This window comes from Salarias fasciatus, chromosome 18, assembly GCF_902148845.1.
Source record: "Salarias fasciatus chromosome 18, fSalaFa1.1, whole genome shotgun sequence".
Lineage (NCBI taxonomy): Eukaryota > Metazoa > Chordata > Actinopteri > Blenniiformes > Blenniidae > Salarias > Salarias fasciatus.
This window is the reverse complement of record NC_043762.1, coordinates 23981368-24001101: the sequence shown is the minus strand read 5'-3', so window position 1 is coordinate 24001101 and position 19734 is coordinate 23981368. Positions and strand designations below refer to the sequence as shown.

At 42.9% G+C, this 19734-nt stretch overlaps 2 protein-coding genes and 2 long non-coding RNA genes across 5 annotated transcripts in view; 2 read left to right on the top strand and 2 right to left on the bottom strand.

Moving 5' to 3' along the window:
* Positions 1–19734, bottom strand: part of LOC115406113 (gastrula zinc finger protein XlCGF71.1-like) — a 143270-nt gene that overhangs the window by 106593 nt on the left and 16943 nt on the right. The window contains exon 2 of the mRNA XM_030116018.1: positions 8718–8724. Within this exon, the coding sequence (XP_029971878.1) occupies positions 8718–8724 (7 nt within the window). The remainder of the gene's footprint in view (positions 1–8717; positions 8725–19734) is intronic.
* On the bottom strand, positions 5334–7536 carry LOC115405334 (gastrula zinc finger protein XlCGF17.1-like). The gene is made up of 3 exons (XM_030114894.1): positions 7054–7536; positions 6550–6969; positions 5334–5437 (listed from the first exon to the last, which is right to left on the bottom strand). The coding sequence occupies exons 1-3, from the start codon at positions 7487–7489 to the stop codon at positions 5334–5336; spliced, it is 960 nt and encodes a 319-aa protein (XP_029970754.1). The 5' UTR covers positions 7490–7536.
* On the top strand, positions 18150–19040 carry LOC115404989 (uncharacterized). 2 transcript variants are annotated; one of them, XR_003933403.1, is made up of 4 exons: positions 18150–18197; positions 18542–18635; positions 18737–18824; positions 19009–19040. It is a non-coding gene; the product is annotated as an uncharacterized LOC115404989 (long non-coding RNA). The 2 variants fall into 2 exon arrangements; XR_003933402.1 differs by lacking the exon at positions 18150–18197 and having other exon boundaries at positions 18470–18635.
* LOC115404986 (uncharacterized) lies at positions 19042–19626 on the top strand. The gene is made up of 3 exons (XR_003933399.1): positions 19042–19170; positions 19348–19410; positions 19533–19626. It is a non-coding gene; the product is annotated as an uncharacterized LOC115404986 (long non-coding RNA).

Below are 19734 nucleotides of genomic sequence, written 5' to 3'. Positions count from 1 at the left end.
TTCAGACGTCTTTCAACAATAAAAGCCCCCATTTCAGAGTAAAAACATATTCACAGTCCGTAATTTGAAGAATTCTAAACAGCCTTGGCTGTTAATGACCAAATTATGACTGACTGAGATGAAATTACTAAAGAATTAATTTCGGTCTATGAGCAACTAAATTCCTCAGCTTTTCCTGTGAATCAACCAAACTCCTTCTTCAACCAACTCAAAGATCTTTTTCCTCACACTGGTGAGGCTTTGAAAAGCTCTGTGATGCTGATCCCACATTCATGGAGCTGGAAAAAGCTGTACAGAGTTTGTCCTCAGACATACCTCCAGGTTGTGATGCCTTTCAGCCAACTCTGAGAAACGTTTCTGTGATTTTTTGTGTAAACTCTTTTATACTCATATTAAAAGAAGCTATTGATAATGTGACTTTCATATCCACTATGAAACACGGCCTCATAACATGAATCACCAAAGCTTGTAAAGACCCCAAAATAGAGAACTTGAGACCAACTATGTCAATAAACAATGCTTATCGTTCAGTGTTGCGGATAGATGGCCCCTTACTCTATGTAAATAATGTTGATGTTCTGTTTGAGAAAAAGACGTGCATCTGACGTCATCATTGTCCTTTTTAAGCTGAGTGCCACCCGCCATAAAATGACACGAAGAAGAAGAAGAAGAAGAAGAGGAAGAAGAAGAAGGAGAAGTCACCATTGTGCTCCAACTTGTTCATTTTGCGGAGAGCAAACGTGTTTCAAATCTGGAGAAAATGTTGAATAAATAAATACATCTGAGGACTGAACGAGAAGAGTGACTCAAGCTCCGGTCATTCTTCATCATGCAGATGCCACTGCGCTACTCAAGAGTATCACTTATAAAACTGTAGCAGTCATTCAGGCTATGCCACCAGGCTAAAAAAGATTTTACATAAAATTAAGTGACTCTCAATCAGGCTTCATAAGGAGCAGATCTATTCACAATAACACTCATTTCTTGATCTCTCAGATTACAATCACCTCACAGAAGTCGGCGGCTTCATTCTATTTCTTCACTTTCATAAAACATTTTACTCAATGGAACATTCAGTCATATTCAAATGTTTAAAGCTTTTTGGAATTGGAAACATACTGATCAACAAGATAGAATTTTGTCATACAATGAGATCTGAACAGGACTGATAAATGAGGGCCGTTGTGTCCTGCAGATTAAAGATAAGAGGGACCATCCAGCTTGTTATCAGCTCTCAGTTTCAGAGTGTGAATCTCACATGGTTTGTGGCTGCATTAGTGTTTATGGTGTGGACAGTTTACACATCTGGAGAGGAATCATCAATGTTGAAACGGATGTAGAGGTTTAAAAACAACTTCTGCTCCCATCCAGACAACATCTCTTTGAAGAAGGAAGAAAGGAAGTAAAAAGAAGTAATTTATCAAGGGGAGTCTGAACTTTAGCAATACAAGTGATTTTTCATCTATAACAGTGGTCGTCAACTAGATTTGGCGGCGGGTCACTTTTTGTCTAGCACTTGAATCGCTTGCCTGGGGTAGCGCGTGTCCGATTACAGACCGGATTTCATGTGTCTTGTCGCGTACAGTCACGGGCCTGAAGGGGATGCGTGAGTCCGGTCGCAGGCCCAGGGATTCATGCATGTGCACGTGCATGCCTTGGAATCCCGTTGCGGGCCGGATTGGACAGTTTGGCGAGCCGTATTCGGCCTGCGGGCCGTCAGTTGAGGATCACTGATCTATAATGTGGAATCAGTAATTGATTTGTGAGGTTTGCCATTCATTAAATCCTGTTTTCACTGACATTTAACTTCCCAGCTGTTGTCACTTGTGTATCATCAAGTTAAAATCAGATCTTGTTTCACTGTCTCCTCCTCTGAATGAGTGAAAGTGCTTCTGAAAGTCTGTCAGTGACTCTGAGAAGCTGCTGGAAGACTTTTTTCACACTGTTCATTTGGAGCTCCTCTCGAGGGCCACATTATCCAGCAGGTGCTGCTCTACTTCTGCACTGTGTTCAACCATTGTGTCAATAAGAAGAGCTGCTGTGAAGACAACTATTGTCACACTGAGTGCTGAACATCAGCTACTTTCTCCTGTTGACTGAAACCTTGTTGGGCACATGGAACGTTGGCTGAGGATTCTTCTTGCTGCTCTTTTCTTTGGTAAGATACAAAACTCAACATGTTTCCTCTTCAAATACTTGAACACATTACTGAGCTCTACATGAAGAACTATTTAAAAGCTTTACTTATTAAAAACTCGTCAAAGTTACTGATTGTTCTTCTTGAGTTCTTTATTGATTCATCTCTTCCTCTGCATGTTCTCTTCTTCTCCAGAGGGTAAAGGAGAAGACAAAGTAATGCAGCCATCATGTTACTGCTGCTGAAGGAGACTCAGTTACTCTTAAATGTAGTTTTGAAACCTTCTACACAAGTCCGACTTTGTTCTGGTACAAGCAAGAAGTCAACAGCTCCCCAGAGTATATGCTGAAAGTTTTCTCAGCAAAAGTGGAACATGCTTCAGAGAACCTCAGAGACAGATTTGATGCTGAGCTCAAAGACAAATCAGTTCCTCTGAAGATCCAGAAGCTTGAGCTATCTGACTCTGCTGTGTACTACTGTGCTCTGCAGCCCACAGTGACAGGAAACAGCACAACTGTGGACTAAACCCTTTGTAGCAAAGACAACACAATCCTCCACTAGAGGGAGCCCCACTCCATCACACTGCTGTGGTTTGTTTTGTTACTGGTGGTGCTGAATCACCTGAGTGCTGGTTTGAGGAAACAGTGGGCAGAGGACTGGGAGCTTGACTGTTCTGCAGGATCTCAGCTGCTCCCAGCACTGCGCTCTTCTGGACAGAGATCTCAGATGTTGTTCCCAGTATTTCCTTGAGCCATGCATCCGGCCTGGGCGTTACTGCCCCGAATGCCCCCATCACTACTGGTAGTCCATGGGCCTGACCCCAGATTTTCACTTGTCGGTACCACTCAGGGTGACGAAGGTTCCTTATATTTTTTGAAAAGATCTATGTCTGTAGATGATATTTTGGTATGATAGACTTTCCAGAGTGGTAGCTAAATCATAGTTATCAGCTCATGAAGTATACCCGCCCCTTCAAGAAATTGCATTTCAGATACCGGTACATATCCTGCTTTAGACTTGTGTACAGGACATCTGTCAATGCTTCACAACATTGTCTCTGGGATCATTTTAAAGGGGGCAATGTAACCTTTCATTCAAGATAAAATGTGAACCTTTCTGACCAATATAGAGATTACTGGAACTCCTTGAACTGCAAAACTTCGACAAAAAATACAATTTTTGCCTAAATGATATACTATCTTTTAGCCCTGTGTCATCTAGGAGCAACAGGGACACAAAATTCAAAGTCTACAACACTCCCAGGACCATAATGATTCAGAAAATGTATAATATGCCTATACTATTTCTTGCCATGGATGATTGTGAGCCTTAGATTAGAAGAGCAGTAGGTCTCCTATTACGTAAACTACAGAACAGCCGGGATATATTTGGTGACATAAAGGACACCAAAATGGGATACAGGGAACCATAGAACAACCTACAAGGAAGATGCATAAAGCAAAATGTATCAGAAGTGTGTGGTACTTTGGAATTAGTGGAAACAGGGTTGCCACGTACCGCTAGCCCCTTTTATTTATTGTTTAATGTTTTTTTATGTTTTTATTTTTTGTGTGTATTTGTGTTTTTTTAAAGAAAGCATGTGAATGTTTGTCCTTACCACGAAGGAAATAAGGTCACCACAATAGGATAAGGAAGTTTGAGTTTAATGAACAACATATTGAAGTATTAAACAGAACAGCATTATGGTGCATTCACACCGGACGCGTCGCAAGCGTCGTGAGCGGCGCTTTTCTATGCAAAGTCTATGGTGGACGAGCGTCGTGGAGCGGCGGGCGGCGGGGCGGCGCATCAGGAGTGTCATGAGCGTCGCTTTTCCAGCGTTTCGAGCGTCGACGCCCACGATGCTCGTCCCCGGCGTCAGGAGCGTCGTGAGCGTCGCTTTTTGAGAGTTGGGAAAACTGAACTTTCGACGCGCTGCCGCTGAGCGTCAACCAATCAGAGACGATCCCTCCGGTGCTACGTCACTACGAGTGATCCGAGCACCGATGCGGGCCGGCCAGTGTTGCTAACTTGACGACTTTCTCGCTAAATCTGGCGACTTTCCAAAGCCTCTTGGCGACGTTTTTTTGTCAAAAGCAACTAGCGACAAATCTGGCAACCTTCTCTGGTGCTCTGGAGACGTGACAGGACGTCTCGCTGCTGTCGTCAATGAGCAGCGGGTGCTGCGTGAGCCCCTCCCCCGTCCCAAAGCGCTCACAAGCGGTCAGTCTCAGCAGCGCTCCCCGCTGCAGTCAGAGCAGAGAGGAGCAGAGCAGACAATAGCCACTTTTCCGACGACGACGCGGTCTAGCTTTATTTAACAAATAAAGCCAAGCCGCTCTCCTGATGCGATCCGCCATAGCTGGAAACAGAAATCAGCCTCCAGCGCGCCAATTAACTGACGTGCATCAAGAGCGTCGCGAGCGTCGCGAGCTTTGTGACCACCTGGTGTCAAGCGTCGTGTTTAAAGCGTCACAAGCTGTCAGCTTCGAGGCGTCCCGAGCGTCGACGACGCCCGCGACGCGTCCGGTGTGAATGCCCCATTATAATGAACTCCTTGCGATGTCACTCAAATGCCTCAAATGCTCTCATCTTCTGACTCCTCGAGTTCGAGCTCAGGCCCTGGATCATCCTGCAGTTTCTGGTTGCTGCATGTCTTCAGCTGGCACATATCTGTGCATGCCAGTCCATTTGATAAGCATGTGCAGCTTGGTATTTTGCATGAATGGACACAGTTGCATGTTAGCAATTCCAGGACTACATCTGGTGCAGGTGGAGAGCCCATCCAGTAAATTGCCAGCTTGCCTTCATCTTCTTTCCATCCGTGCTCTGTAGGACTTGGGACCACAGGGTTAGGCTGCAGACTGCTCTTCCAGATGGATGCTTGACAGCTGGCTCGTTCGACATGCAGGAAGAGACAGTCTCTATGGTGGCAGCTGGCTGGACTCCATCTCTCTCCTTTTGGTACAGAAGAGCTGGTAGCGCAGTTGGTTCACCTCCACCGTGTTGCTGTTTGCAGCGTACATGTGACATGTAAACTCCTCAGTTCTCTGGAACATTCCATGACTGCCCTAGTCCACTGAAGGTTTCTTGGTAAGAAGTATCTATCTTCATCTTCAAGGCTTTCAGCTGGCCCTGGCCAGCGAATACACTAACAGTGTCACAACCAGTGAAGGCATGTAAGCCAGTTAGACTGTCACAGAGGCTGTCTCCAACTGAGCTTGCCGGTTTGCTGATGTTCACATATCGTGTGCAGTTCCGTGTCCCACACTTCATGTAAATGGGACAGGTGATGTCCTTCTGGAATGCAAGACAAAGCACCACAACATCAGTGTCTTTGGCTGTGATGACTGCTTTTGAGCACATGCACCATGAACGACTAAACTGGGGTGCAGACACAACTGTCCAAAACAAGAACTTGGCAGGAGGACACCACGAACAGCAGTGGAGAACGTTCTTGTGCAGTCCTTCCTGTCTTGCATTCCAGAAGGACATCACCTGTCCCATTTACATGAAGTGTGGGATACATAGCTAAGCTACTCGTTTCAAACAGATCGTCAAAAAACTGTGCAAATCGTCGAGCTGCAGCCGACATCGTGATTTAAAAAAAAAGATGCTTTTGGCTGAGTTGGTAAGCAGCTTACAGTCAAGTCGGCACCGACCAACTCAGCCACTTGAGAGGCCTCCCCCCCACCCCCCCTTTCTTTTCATGGGGCCCAAACTCCCTAGTGGCTCCCCTGGTTGGAAGACTTTCAGATTAGATACTGAGAGGTGAAATTACAATAAACATCAATGTTCATTTAAAAATAAAGAACCTACACTGATGAAAAATATATTTAGTGATTTTTTTAAAAACATAATATAGAAAATATTGGAGGGCTGACAATATCAACAGGAAACGAACAGTTCCAAAGAAGTTAGGACAATGTTCAAAATGTAAAAAAAACAAGATAAAATGGTTTGACTTTCTACAAAACTTCATTTAAATTTAATTCACAATATAACATGAGGTAACAAAAAGGTCTGATTTCTTCACAATAAAATGTTTCAGAATTTCATGAAAACAGCAGCTTCTTGTGATTTTCATCAAAACAATATCTCTGAAAAACACTGACAGAAAAACAAAAGACTGAAAATTAAATGGATTAACAAGCTGAAGGATTTCCACTGGATGCACTGTACTTGCGGCTTGACAAGGGATGGGGACCAAATTCGGTATTTTTATCAGTACTAAATACTGACTTGATTTCTTTGAGATATATTGTGGCAGGACAATTAGTATGATGAGTAAATCGTTTCCCACATTTTTCACGAGGATACAGCTTCTCACTTGTGAGTTCTCATGTGGCGCAACACATCACATCCACGACGGAAACATTTTCCACATGTTTCACAGGAATGCGGTCTCTCACCTGTGTGAGTTGTCTTGTGTATTCTCAAAGAAGACTGGCCTCTGAAACTTTTTCCACATGTCTCACAGGAATATGGCCTCTCACCAGTGTGAGTTCTCATGTGGACCAACTTATGACTCTGATGACTGAAACACTTCCCACATGTTTCACAAGAATATGGCTTCTCACCAGTGTGAGTTCTCATGTGGAGCAACTTATGACTCCGTCTGCTGAAACATTTCCCACACGTTTCACAAGAATATGGCTTCTCACCTGTGTGAGTTCTCATGTGTAGTCTCAAATCATATCGGTGACTGAAACTTTTCCCACATGTTTCACAAGAATATGGCTTCTCACCTGTGTGAGTTTTCATGTGGCTCAATAAATCATTCCGACGACGGAAACATTTCCCACATTTTTCACAAGAATACGGCTTCTCACCTATGTGAGTTTTCATATGTATTTTTAAACCAGACTGGTCACGGAAACATTTTCCACATGTTTCACAAGAATATGGCTTCTCACCAGTGTGAGTTCTCATGTGGAGCAACTTGTGACCCTGTCTGCTGAAACATTTCCCGCATGTGTCACAAGAATACGGCTTCTCACCTGTATGAGTTCTCATGTGTAGTTTCAAACCCTTTCGGTTACTGAAACTTTTCCAACATATTTCACAAGAATACGGCTTCTCACCTGTGTGAGTTCTCATGTGGCTCAATAAATCTTTCCGACGAATGAAACATTTCCCACAGTTTTCACAAGAATGCGGCTTCTCACCTGTGTGAATTTTCATGTGCATTCTTAATGAAGTCTGGTCACGTAAACATTTTCCACAAGTTTCACAAGAATATGGCTTCTCACCAGTGTGAGTTCTCACATGAGGCAGCAAATCACACCGACGACGAAAACATTTTCCACATGTTTCACAAGAATATGGCTTCTTACCAGAGTGAATTCTCATGTGTACTAACAAATCATTCTTTCGGTTGTAACTTTCACCACAGAATTCACAAAGTTGCTTCTTATCTGTAACCGTCTCTAAGTTCTGATATTTTTTAAGTTTTTTTCGGACAGTTTCAGCAGATGTTTCCTCACAAAGAGGCTTTTCACATGTAGCCTTCGTCTCTGACACAGGAAAGTTTTCCACACACTCACTATGAAACATGCTGATTTTTTTAAGCTCTGTATTTATAGTTGATTCTACGTTAGTATGTTTCTTCACATCGTGGACTTCAGAGTCACCACAGTGGAACTGATTAGTGTCCGGTGCTTCTTCTGGTTCACTCGGGTAACTTTGCTCCTCAATACTTTCAAACTTCAGTGGAAGCTGCTGCTCCTGGCTAATATCCAGTTCCTCTTTAATCTGTGGAGGTTCTGGTTCAAATGGTTCCTCTTTAATCTGTAGAGGTTCTGGTTCCTCTTTGATCTGTGGAGGTTCTTGTTCTCCCTTCTGTGGACAGCAGCTCGATTCCTGCTTAAAGGGCTGCTCCTCTCTCCAGTTGTGGTTCTGTGGGAGCTCTGGAGGGAGAAAAAGTACAAAATAATAAGAACAGGAATACCGTCAGTGATTATTTTAATAATCAACAAGTCAACATTTATTTTTGCCATTTGTTGGCTCATCAGAAAATAAGTAAATCATAGCCTGTGGTTGCTCTTATATAACCATCATTAGCTTCCAGCTTTAAGTGTTAAAGGTATGTGCTACGAAAAATAAATACAATTAAAGGAAAAGCACGGTTTAAGCAGTTTTCACGTTGTTTATAGAATGAAGTACAACAATATACTCACCCAGAAGGCTTTTCTGATCCGAACAGTGCTTCAAGAGAAATTTAGATCCAAAATCGAGCGGCGCACATCTGTATGCGTCTAGCAGACAGGGCATCGATAACGCCGCTCCAAAAACGGCTTTAATCATCCAAAAACTCATTAGTTTCACCAATATTTCATCATGGTCCGCTCACACCTCTCCTCCACGACAGCCCGGTGTCGAGACTGTCATGTACGCAGATATATGTTCGATTTGAATTTACTACTTGGCACAGTTAAGAAGTGTACGTGTATCTAGACATCTATATCTATATGTCTAGGCGATAGTTTGACGGAAGAGGGAGCTACGGAAGCCGCAGTGTTGTTGTGTGTGTGTTTTTTCAACTGCCGATGCTAACGCATGTTTCTGATACCTATTATACCTGATACCTGATGCAGACGTGCAGCGGTTTGTTGCTGTCTGGCCAGCCGTTCTTCTCTTTGCCTCTGCGCTTGCCTTTCGATGAGCTCTTCATCTGTATATTCTGGCTCAAAACTGTAAGGACACCCTTCATATTCAAAGTTCTCGTCCACAACATCTTCATGCAACAGATATTCGTCTGTTTTACACTAAACTGGAAAAAAAAGCACCGTGTGTAGCCTCAGGTTGTCCCAGAAACAATGAGCTGTACTGCGCATGCGCGCGGCAGCCAAAAACAAAGCTTTCAGTTCAGAGGTCAACAAAACAACCAAACTATTTATCTCTGTAATATGCTTGAAAGAAGTCCTGAGGTGTTTGGCAGCGTGAGGATGTTCATTCCAAGAGCAAGTATCAGAAACATGAGTTAGCTTTGGCAGTCAAAAAAGAAAAAACACACAAAAAAACACACGGCTTCCGTAGCTCCCGCTTACGTCACACCACCGCCTAGACATATAGATATAGATATCTAGATGTAGGTGTCTAGATTAGGGCTGGGACGACGCGTCGACGTCATCGATGCAAAAAATATGCTGACGCAAAAACTCCACGTCGATGCGTTGTCTCAGAATAAAAAAAATGGCGGCGACATCGAGTAGCAGCAAGTCAGGGGAGAAGAAAAGATCCCGTAATAGATGTGGATAATGTTGGAGCTCCTCTCTCCCCGCGCGCTCCGCGGCCGGCACGGAGGGCGTCTCCGCTCGGGAGCGGAGATCCTGAGCTGCCGCGCCGCGGCTTGCTCCACAGAGGCGCGTGAAGCAGGCCGAGGCTTCCCAAGCCGAGTGGAGCTGCCCCACGGAGGCTGACGGGAGAGCTCCGGATCTCCGCTCCCGGGCGGAGACGCGCTCCGTGCCGGCCGCAGAGCGCGCGGGGACCCGCCGTATAACCACGGAGGGGGAGAGGAGCTCCGCAACGGAATTAAAAATGAATCGTTAGATTAATCGATGCATCGTAGAACTATTTCCTAGATTAATCGATTACAAAAATAATCGTTTAACCCAGCCCTAGTCTAGATACGCGTGCACTTCTTAACTGCGCCAAGTAGTAAATTCAAATCGAACATATATCTGCATAAATGACAATCTCGACAGCAGGCTGTCGTGAAGGAGAGGTGTGCGCGGACCATGATGAAATATTGGTGAAACTAATGAGTTTTTGGACAATTACAGCCGTTTTTGGAGCGGCGTTACCAATGCCCCGTCTGCTAGACGCATACGGATGTGCGCCGCTCGATTTTGGATCTAAATTTCTCTCGAAGCACTGTTCGGATCAGAAAAGCCTTCTGGGCGAGTATATTGTTGTACTTCATTCTATAAACAACGTGAAAGCTGTTTAAACCATACTTATCCTTTAAGAAGATGGTTCATTCAATTTTTAATGAACTTTGCAGGTTGTAGCTAGCCTGGGAATTCCCATCCTGCCTGCCGCCTTCATTTCGAGTTGCAGGGCAGTCTGGCGACCAAAAGGAGAATTTGTCCCTAAGTCCGGGACCCAATCACAAGACGGGGAGGGACAGTTAGACGATGACACGCACTAAGTGACTGCTCCGGCTCCGGGGCGACTATCGCTAACCTCTCCAATATGTTCGGTGTTGTTTTGATCACAAACATATCTGTGGAGTGTGCATAAACGCAGGGTCCACTTTCCCTCATGTTTACTTTACACAAATGGCAATAATCGTCCAGCGCCATTGCGAAAGAAATAAACACACCAATGCTGCTTCTTCTTCCTGGTTTTGCTGTCGCTCTGCAGTTACGTCAGTGGCTAGAACTGACACGATTGGCTCTAGGTCAACAGCCATGCGCAGCGCCCAATCAGCAGCTGCGAAACATTTTAAACTGCTCCTCCCCTACGAGAAAGTGAACAAGTGGTTCCCAGCCTGAATCTCACTTGTGATTCAGGCGGCGTTAGCCAGCCTAGGTTGTAGCAGCATTTCAGACATTTTTTAATGTGATATATATATTTCGAGACTGAGCACATTAATTTGGAGCACTTTGTTTTGTTTTTGTAGTGTTATGGGGTTTTTATATCAAGATGTTTAAGGCAATATAAAAGCTATAACAGTTACCTCAATCATGATGAAACTGAAAGCGGAGCAATCTATTGTCAAGATTCCTTCTTGGTGTCAAAAAACATAAATGGCAACACTTTACTTGAAGCACCAAGTATAATACATAAGTAGTTATAAACACTCATAAATGATCACAATGCGTTTTAACCCACGATACAGCATAGGGTTAGGGTTAGGTCCTGATGTTATAAAGCATTGTGATCATTTATGAGTGTTTATAACTACTTGTAATGTGTTACACAGGGTGCTTCAAGTAAAGTGTTTCCACATTCATTAATAAACTAAGTGGTTGTTATTCGTGACTTTTCTGAAAGTTTAATATATTTTTAGAATACGGTGAACACACTATTCTAAAGGTTGAGATGATTGTCAACATATCTAGATGATTTCTTTATTCTTTTTTTTTTTTTTTAGCTCTAATGGTGTGTTCACTGTTTACCAAAGGAAAGGTTTTGTGTTCAAATAACCATTGTGAACCATCAATAGACAAGAGAAGTCATCAATAAGCAGGGATGCTACACAGAGACAGAAGCAGTGAGGAGAGATGAGAAAGAGGGAGGTCAAATACGGTGATAATGAGATCTTGTTGTTCAGCCAGTGATGTTATGAGCAAGTCTGTTAAACTTAAAAACCTTTATCAATGTCATTTATTTGCTGCGTTTTTAATGTGGCTCCAACTTCACTTTCAGTTGAGTTGAAGCTCTCTCTGCATGTTGTTAGAAAAAGAATGTTTAGCCGGTGAGACGTGCGCCAGAAGAAACTGTAACATGTTCAATGATGCGATGCACCGTTTTTTTCTGTGAGAGAGAAAGATTGAACGATCGTTCCGCAATTCTATTTACGTAGTAGCAGTTAAACTGTATCAGGTAAGATGACAGCAGAGCACAAATCTCTACCCTGGCCAAATTTACAGTATATTGTTTCTACCCTCATGCCGTTTATACCACGCAGGCCTACTGTCAACCTGTAGCTGGAGTTTGGCACCCCTGGGGTTATTGCCAATCCCTTTCTGTGCTTTACTCATATATTGATCCATGTGCCTACTTATCTTGGCCACTATGATGAGGTCTTCCTTCAATTTATAAAACATTTTTGTTATTTTCCTTAGATGCCACAGCCACATCTGACTTTTTCCGAAAAGTCTTGATGGGCCTGGAGAATGGGAAGTTGAGGCCGAGGGTCTTGAGCCTCAAAAATGACCTAATGGCAGTTGAGCAACTGGAATTCCATGTAATATGTTGAACCAGGTTAGGTTAACAATTGTGGCTGTACCTCACTGAAAGATTGTTTGAACATTGTTGTCCAACTTACAGTTCAAATTGTTACTGTTTTAGATCAATTTGTGAAGTTTAGATAAGGTCAACCATTTTGCTACACTTAAGTTTCTGCATTAGGGCTGCAGCTATCAATTATTTTAGTAATCGATTAATCTATCGATTCATTTGGTCGATTAATCGATTAATCGGATAATTTTTTTTTTCTTAACATTTCTTTTCTTTTATTTTGGCTAGCATAAATCTCACAACGGACAAAAAAATGAACTACTATTAATGCTTGCAGTAACATTTATTAAACTGCACAGGAACACTCATTGCTAGGATGAACATTGCACTTTAAATTCACAAATTACTTGAATAAAAAATAAATAAAATACCTGACAGAGGGTTAAGGCCTTAGCTTCATTGTAAAAAAATGCACATGAAAGCTGATTATTAAAGAACACTTCAAGTACGGCAGGCAATATTCAGTATTATTAAACAATTCCTATTAATATTAATTTGCCATTTGTCTTGTGCAAAAAGCAAAAATAATACTCAGGCTGAGTCCAAAACAGCACATTCACCTTTTTAAACTGACACAGCTGCCCTAAAATTTTAAAGTGCATTCAAAGGAGTGCAAAACAACAATTTCAGAATACAGTCACTTTTTTTTTTTCCCGACGTGGTGCTGTTATAGTACGCCAGCTCCGCTCGCAGTGCAAACTTTGCACCGAGCTCTTCCCTTTTTTTCGTTTAAAGTTGTCCCATACTTTTGACATTTTCTTTGTTGTGCTTCCTCCTTTTCACCAGCATTTTCTTCATTCTGCTCTTCAACGCCCCGACAATGCGCCGCGTCAGACGCGTCTCGTCTAGAGATGTTCCGATTCCGATACCAGTATCGGAAATTGCGCCGATACTTCCGAAAATGCTGGCATCGGTATCGGCGAGTACTGGAGTCCAGGCACCGATCCAATACCACGTCATTAATTAAATTCGTAATCTATTTACTGGTCAGCTCCGTTAGCTCCTTTAGCCCCGTTAGCACTGACACTTCTTCTTCTGTAATGTTTTACGGCAGCCTGCATCCCATTGGTTGCACTACCGCCATCTGCTGGTCGTTAGCTCTGACACAGTTCTTTGCCGTGCCGCTGCTGCAGCTGCTGTTCTTGAGAAGAGGAAGAATTGATCGCGTGACAGACGTACAGCGCCTGTTAAAGAAGCCGTTTGTCGATGTTTAGAGTACAGCTTCTGCTCTTTGGATTTTTATTTTTTGAATGTAACTTTACAGGTTGGTTTTGGACTATAATATTTTGGAAAGTAATCTTTTAAGTTACTGTTGAACTATTTTTTTACTGTTCTATTTAAATGCCCTGTTCATTTTACTATGTTATGTTTGCGCCGTAATTAAAAAAAAAAAAACACCTAGATTTGTTTATTAAGTTACTGGTGCACTGCTGTTATTTATACTGTTTTATCTGAATGCCTTCATTTTACAATATTGTGTCTGCACTTCAATTTAAAAATGTAACAACATATATTCCTAGATTTAGTTAAGTTGTTGTTGCACGACTGTTTAATATTGTTCTATTTAAATTCCCTTTAATTTAAAAATATTGGGGCTGCACTTTGTTATTGAAAATAATTATTCCTAGATTGATTTGGTTCAATTGCATCTGCACTGCTGTTTTTTATACTGTTCTATTTAAAAATAAATGGCTTGAATTTGCTGTATTGATTCATGTTTTAGAGGGTTTAACCTGAGCCAGGCCTTACCACAGTGATAATGATGTGAGAGTCATGCAGGCGAGGCATGGTATTATTTTATAATGTACTGGTATCAGATCGGTACTCGGTATCGGCCGATACCCACAGTAAAAGTATCGGAATCGGTATCGGGAGGCAAAAAATGGTATCGGAACATCTCTAGTCTCGTCGTTGGTGGAACGCGCGTTCCCATTTGTTTTCAATTGTATTTTGATGCAAAATTGCGGAAAGCATTTGGTGGTGTGGATGCAGCTTTCTCCATTTCTCGCGTCGTTTCACCACGCTGTGCTCCATCTGCTTGCTCCGACATGTCCGTGCGGCTTACACTCGTGCGGAAACGTCCTGCGCTTTGGTTCCGGGCGCTACACGCCAGCAGTTTCACGGTAGTGTCACTGTACACAATTATAAACGAATCCTCGAAGCAACAGAATTTAATTCGAAGCTTTTTTATAATCGAATTATTCGATTTATTCGATGAATCGTTTCAGCCCTATTCTGCATACTTAATATTTAAAGTGTTCATTTGTCATTTGATCATTAAGTGAGCAGAATTCGGTCATTTTCTTGTTCCACTGCACATTTTTTTGGATTTTGCTTTAAGGGAACACTCAACCATTTTCATTGTTTTGTCTCAGCCCTGAGTTCATAACAAGCAGGTAGAGCCCATTCCCTTGATTGTGAATCCAGTAACTTTAACTGTGTTCCCGACATCACTGAACTTTTAGTGATAGCTGAGGTCTGATGTGTGTATTTTCTGCTGAAAAGTGTGAGAAGGTAGGGTTTTCTGATTGGAATAAAGTTTAGAAAGAACTGTCTGAATGATCATTATATTGTTAATCTCAGGCAAATACACAAATATACAATAGTTTTTGGTGTGGTAGGGGGGCCAGTAACCCATTAGAGCTTTCTCCTGAACAACACCTCTGATCTGGAGTGACCAGTCCGGTGAATAAAGAGACTGAAAACATAACAGGTACAAACTCTGCTTCTGTCTGTGGTGGATAAACCAAACACAGCCAGAACCATGGAGATCTTCCACCAGTCACATTCATGTGTTCATTCACATGTTTCCATACCTGCTCTGTGTCTGTGCTGACCATCAGTCTCCATCTCGTTCTGGACCACAGTTTCTTCAAACACGCTGGATATTTCCACAGCAGCAGCAGTTCGTCTCTGGCTGCTGAAGTCTCTCAAACAGTGGTGAGAATTGTCACTTTCACCATCAGGAACAGTCACCTCAACAAGCTCTTCCTCCTCTTTCATGTGTGGAGCTTCATGTTCCTCCTGCTCCACACTGGAGCTCATCTTCTGCTTACCAATGTGTTGCTGTGGATTCTCTGGAGGGAAACAAGACAAAAGTCACTGATGTGATGGAAGGGAAGATTTTACACTGATGGATGGATGAGACAGGATGAACTACATTTAAAATGCAAACATTTACAAACAAAAAGTCTGCTCATGTCAACAAAACTGACAGAAGTGGACTTGAAAGACAAAACCCCAGCACCTTCCTTGTGCAGTCCAGGTCATGTCGAACCGCCTTTACATGTTTGGTCCTCTTTTACCCCTGTATGCCTTGAAGACATCTCAGCACTGATGTCTGCCTCAGTCAAGAAAACTTACAGCAGTGGGCTTTAAAGAGTCAATGAGAAAACTGTCTGGACGCAGCATCAGCTTCAGAGTGAAGTGACGAAGGTGAACAAAAATTCAGGAGATGGACAGTGTTCCATGTAAATAGACTTTATTCTCACACTAATAAACCCAAGCCAGTTCCAGAAGATTTTCCAGAATTCCTATTATAAACATGAACCATCAAGCTTGATTTATGCTTGATCCGTTTGTGAGGTTTGTGCAGCTTCATGCAGATAAATTATGTAATTTTAGCAGCGACAGCCCCTCACTCAGTCCTTCTAAAGCGGAAGACTTTTGCTTCACACACCTCCAAATTCTTCACCAAAAATATCTACAATGCACATCACTAGGGATGTGCGATACCACTTTTTTTCAGACCGATACCGAGTACGAGTACTTCATCTTCAGTACTCACCGATACCGATACTTTATATACATAACATTTAAAATAATGCAATGACAGATTATTTTTGAAAATGAATTTTATTTCTAATAAAAAGGCAGCCCAGCCACTATGTTTAAGTCCAAAATAATAGTCTGAAAAATAAAACAAACAGCTCTGAGTTTACACTTTGTAAGCAGCGTGGCGTGAGCGGCTCAGGAACAGTGAGCACGAAGGGATGAGCCAAGTTGAGTGGTCCACTTCTTTTTTTATTTTCTTGTGCAAAAATCAACCATAAAGTGCAAAGTGCCAAAAAGTGCAAAAAAGGTGCATTGGAGGATCTCCCAGGAGCTTGGCTTCACCACAAACACGGTCTCTCTCTCACTGAATGTCTTCAGGCCCTTAAATACACTCAGCTTAACAGGGTAAAACCATTACAACTCCAGGAGGTATAAAACATAATATTAGCTCTCTAAAACTATGTTAAAATCCTCCACTATAAACTCATAATACTAACCTAAACAAAACAAAACCCATACTTAAGAATAAACCAAACTAACGACCCAAATAACTACACGAAATCCTAAACCATATCTAAAATCCGTGAAACCACCCCCCACCCATTTCCACTCTTGGACCAGCCCAGAACTTTCTTTAGTGGTGTCCGTCCCCCAGGGAATCTTTTGGCCGGACACCACTCCTGAACACAAGAGCAGAAAGGTGAGTTAAAAATCACACACACACACACTCCACCACATTCACACACCCAACACCTAAAAGAAAAGCTAATTAAAAACAGGCACATATATTGCACATTAACCAATCTTGATTTGTCATTTGTTTGTCCTGCAGGTCCGCCGCCATGCCCGACCAGACCCACAGACAAACGGTCTCCAATAAATAAATAAATAATTTAAAAAGACAATCGTTGTGCAAATTATTCTTTATGTGCAAATTAGCTTCTTTAAAGTGCTGTGCATTAGTGCAATGTGAATGAGAGAAAGGGTCTGTGTGCAAAGTGCAGTGCTTTAACCAGTGACGAACGGCCTGTTCGTCACACACTTGTTTAAATGAAATTAAGTGCAAGATAAAACAATTTCTCTGAATTTTAAGTTTTTTTTAATGAACTGAATTACAAGACGTAAACAAACAACTCTGTTATACACTTTTTTAAAATGAACTTATTTTAACGGTTTTTAAATGAAATTAAGTGCAAGATAAAACAGTTTTCTCTGAGTTTTACACTTTACATAAACTAAGGTTTTTAAATGTAGTAATTTTAATGATTTTTCTTTTATGAACTAAAGTCAAAGATAGAACAACCCCCGAGTTTAAAGAGTTGCTCGTGTTATTTGTGCTGCTCTCGGATCTCTGCTCTTCAGTTTCTCGGTCTTCTGCAGTTTGCCGTCGAGTTGCTGCCGGAGTTTTCTTTTCTTCCAGCACAACAGCGTCAGACTCTCGTCCACAAGCTTCGCCCTGAGGCGTTAAACAAATTACTAGTGGTAAATGAACAACATCGCGCACCTCCTTTAGCAATTTTAGCATAGCAGAGTTTGCATTCTGCAAAGCTCGGCTCGTTTTCACTTATATAAAAGAATTTCCACACCGGCGGAGTTTTGGTGAGAAGAGCAGCCGTTCTGGATTCATCCTGTTGTCTCTGCTCTGGATGAGACTCATGGAGAAGTCAGCCGCTGCAGTTTGGCGCAGCGCCTGTCAGCGCTCCAGAGAGGAGCTTCTTCCTCTTTCATGTTTGTCGGCAGCTTGCCTCCCATTTGGTTGCACTACCGCCACCTGCTGGCGAGGAGGGCTTACTACGTGTGGGGTTTTCTTGCCGTGAGTATCGGCGGCTGGCATCGGTAGCCTTCACGAGTACCCGATACTTTGAAATAAGGCCAGTATCGGCCCGATACCGATATCGGTATTCGCACATCCCTACACATCACAAACAGCAGAGCTGAAGGAGAGACAGCGAGATCCCAAAATGTCTTATGGCACGCACACACACACACACGCATGCACGGACGCGCGCAGCCGTGGTGGCGAACACAGTTAGGGTGAATCCCAATACACCCCCTACCCCTACTTTTAAGCCCTCCCCCTACATTTGCGCGTTCCCGTGAGGGGTAGTGGTGTCCCAATCCATCTTTGCGTGTAGGGGTAGTGGACATAACGAGGGGGAGGGGCCATGAATCTAGCCCTTCAGAGCGAGGGAGATCAGATGTTGACTCGCCGAGCGAGGGCCGGTATAATTTCCCAGAGCGCTTTGCGGCTCCATTTCCAAAACAACAATGGCGACCCCCGGAGAGCGAGAGGACCCGGAGAAGAAAGTTTACAAATGTAAGTATTTAAGTATATGTAAGTATTATTTCGCACGTATTCTTTTTTAAAAAAGTATTGTAATAACTAGTGCTGGGGCCGTCAACGCTGTCAACACTGTTCACGGTGTTAACGGTGTTAACGGTCGGCGTTTCAACAGCTGTTCAGCGTCGGCTCCATGTCACGTTACCGTTAGTCATTAGCCCTCATATTGCCTGCAAATTTGTCGGATATTTCACATTATTATGATAATAAGGCAACAAGTATGTTACTTCGTACTGACGGCAGAAGCGTCAGCTATGAGAACGCTGTGTTAGCAAGCAAAGGACGTTTATGTCTAACGGTAATCACACATTTCATTCCAGGGACTCCGAATCAAGTCCGACACCTGATAAGGTATCGGACTAGCAAGGAGGACCTCTTCACCAAAAAGAAATACGCTGCTAAAGCGCTATGGGAGTGAGTGATCTAGCTATCTACTTGCCAAATTTTTGGGTGTTTGGGTCCTTACCATAGTTAACATAACTACTATTCATCCCTGTTTTCTGTTAACGTTACAGGAAACTCATCAAAGAACTGGACCTGGAGGGCAAGGTGACCACAGCACAGGTTTCCAAGAAATGGGAAAACCTCAAAAAGAAATATAAGGTAAGAAATGGTAATGTTATCTGCTGAAGAGATGATGCTTAGCAAAAAACTTTCCCATGTATTTATCCTGTGTGTGTGTGTGTGTGTGTGTGTGTGTGTGTGTGTGTGTGTGTGTGTGTGTGTGTGTGTGTGTGTGTGTGTGTGTGTGTGTGTGTGTGTGTGTGTGTGTGTGTGTTTTATGCAGGACCTCAAAACTCCCAAGACTGGGTCAGGGACCGACTGTGGGGAAGTCACAGCAGCCACGTGGATCTTCTATGAAGACATGCATGCAGCTTTGGGGGCCAGACCTTCAGTTCAGCCTCCAGTGTTGGTAGCATCTTATGAAGATCCCACACAAATCCTCATGGTAAGTTTCACAGGAAAGCACAATCTCATTCCCTAGTCATTCTTCCTATAGTTAGCTCATGCTATTACTGGTGGTTACTCGGCCCCCAGTCAGTGGACCTCGAGGTCCTGGGCTGGAGATGTGTTAACACACTCCTTTACCTGATGATCTGTATCTGAACTGTCATTTTGTTTTCAGAACATAATCAACCCTCCGCTGTCACCAGTGTCCTCTCCCTCAACTCAGGCGGAAAGCACAGAGGTAATCTATATTTATACATTGATACATTGATGTACCTGGCACCATGATGTTGATGTGTGTGTGTATGATAAGACTAGTCGTGTGTAATCGACATGTGTATCCATCTTATCCATCTATCTCAGAACACTTTGGAAGAGGCCAGCACATCATCAGCCCCCAGCCCTGCATCAGCTGGAAGTGCCTCTGACCCACCACCAACCAGTGCATCTTCCTCAAAACAGCAGCAGGTCCGCTTCCATCCTCACCACCCCCCAAAAAAAGAAAGAACCCTGTGCTGGACTTCCTGAAGGAGGAGTCTGCCAAGGAACAGCAATGGCATGAGGA

Bases quoted from the DNA above. Each gene is read 5' to 3' on its own strand.
- LOC115405334 (XM_030114894.1), bottom strand. From the start codon at position 7,489: ATGAGAATTCACTCTGGTAAGAAGCCATATTCTTGTGAAACATGTGGA. The intron at 6,970-7,053 runs GTGAGAAGCCAT...AAACTCACATAG, and splicing joins CCACATGAGAACTCACACTG to GTGAGAAGCCGTATTCTTGT. The intron at 5,438-6,549 runs GTGAGAGACCGC...CTTGCATTCCAG, and splicing joins ACACAAGACAACTCACACAG to AAGGACATCACCTGTCCCAT.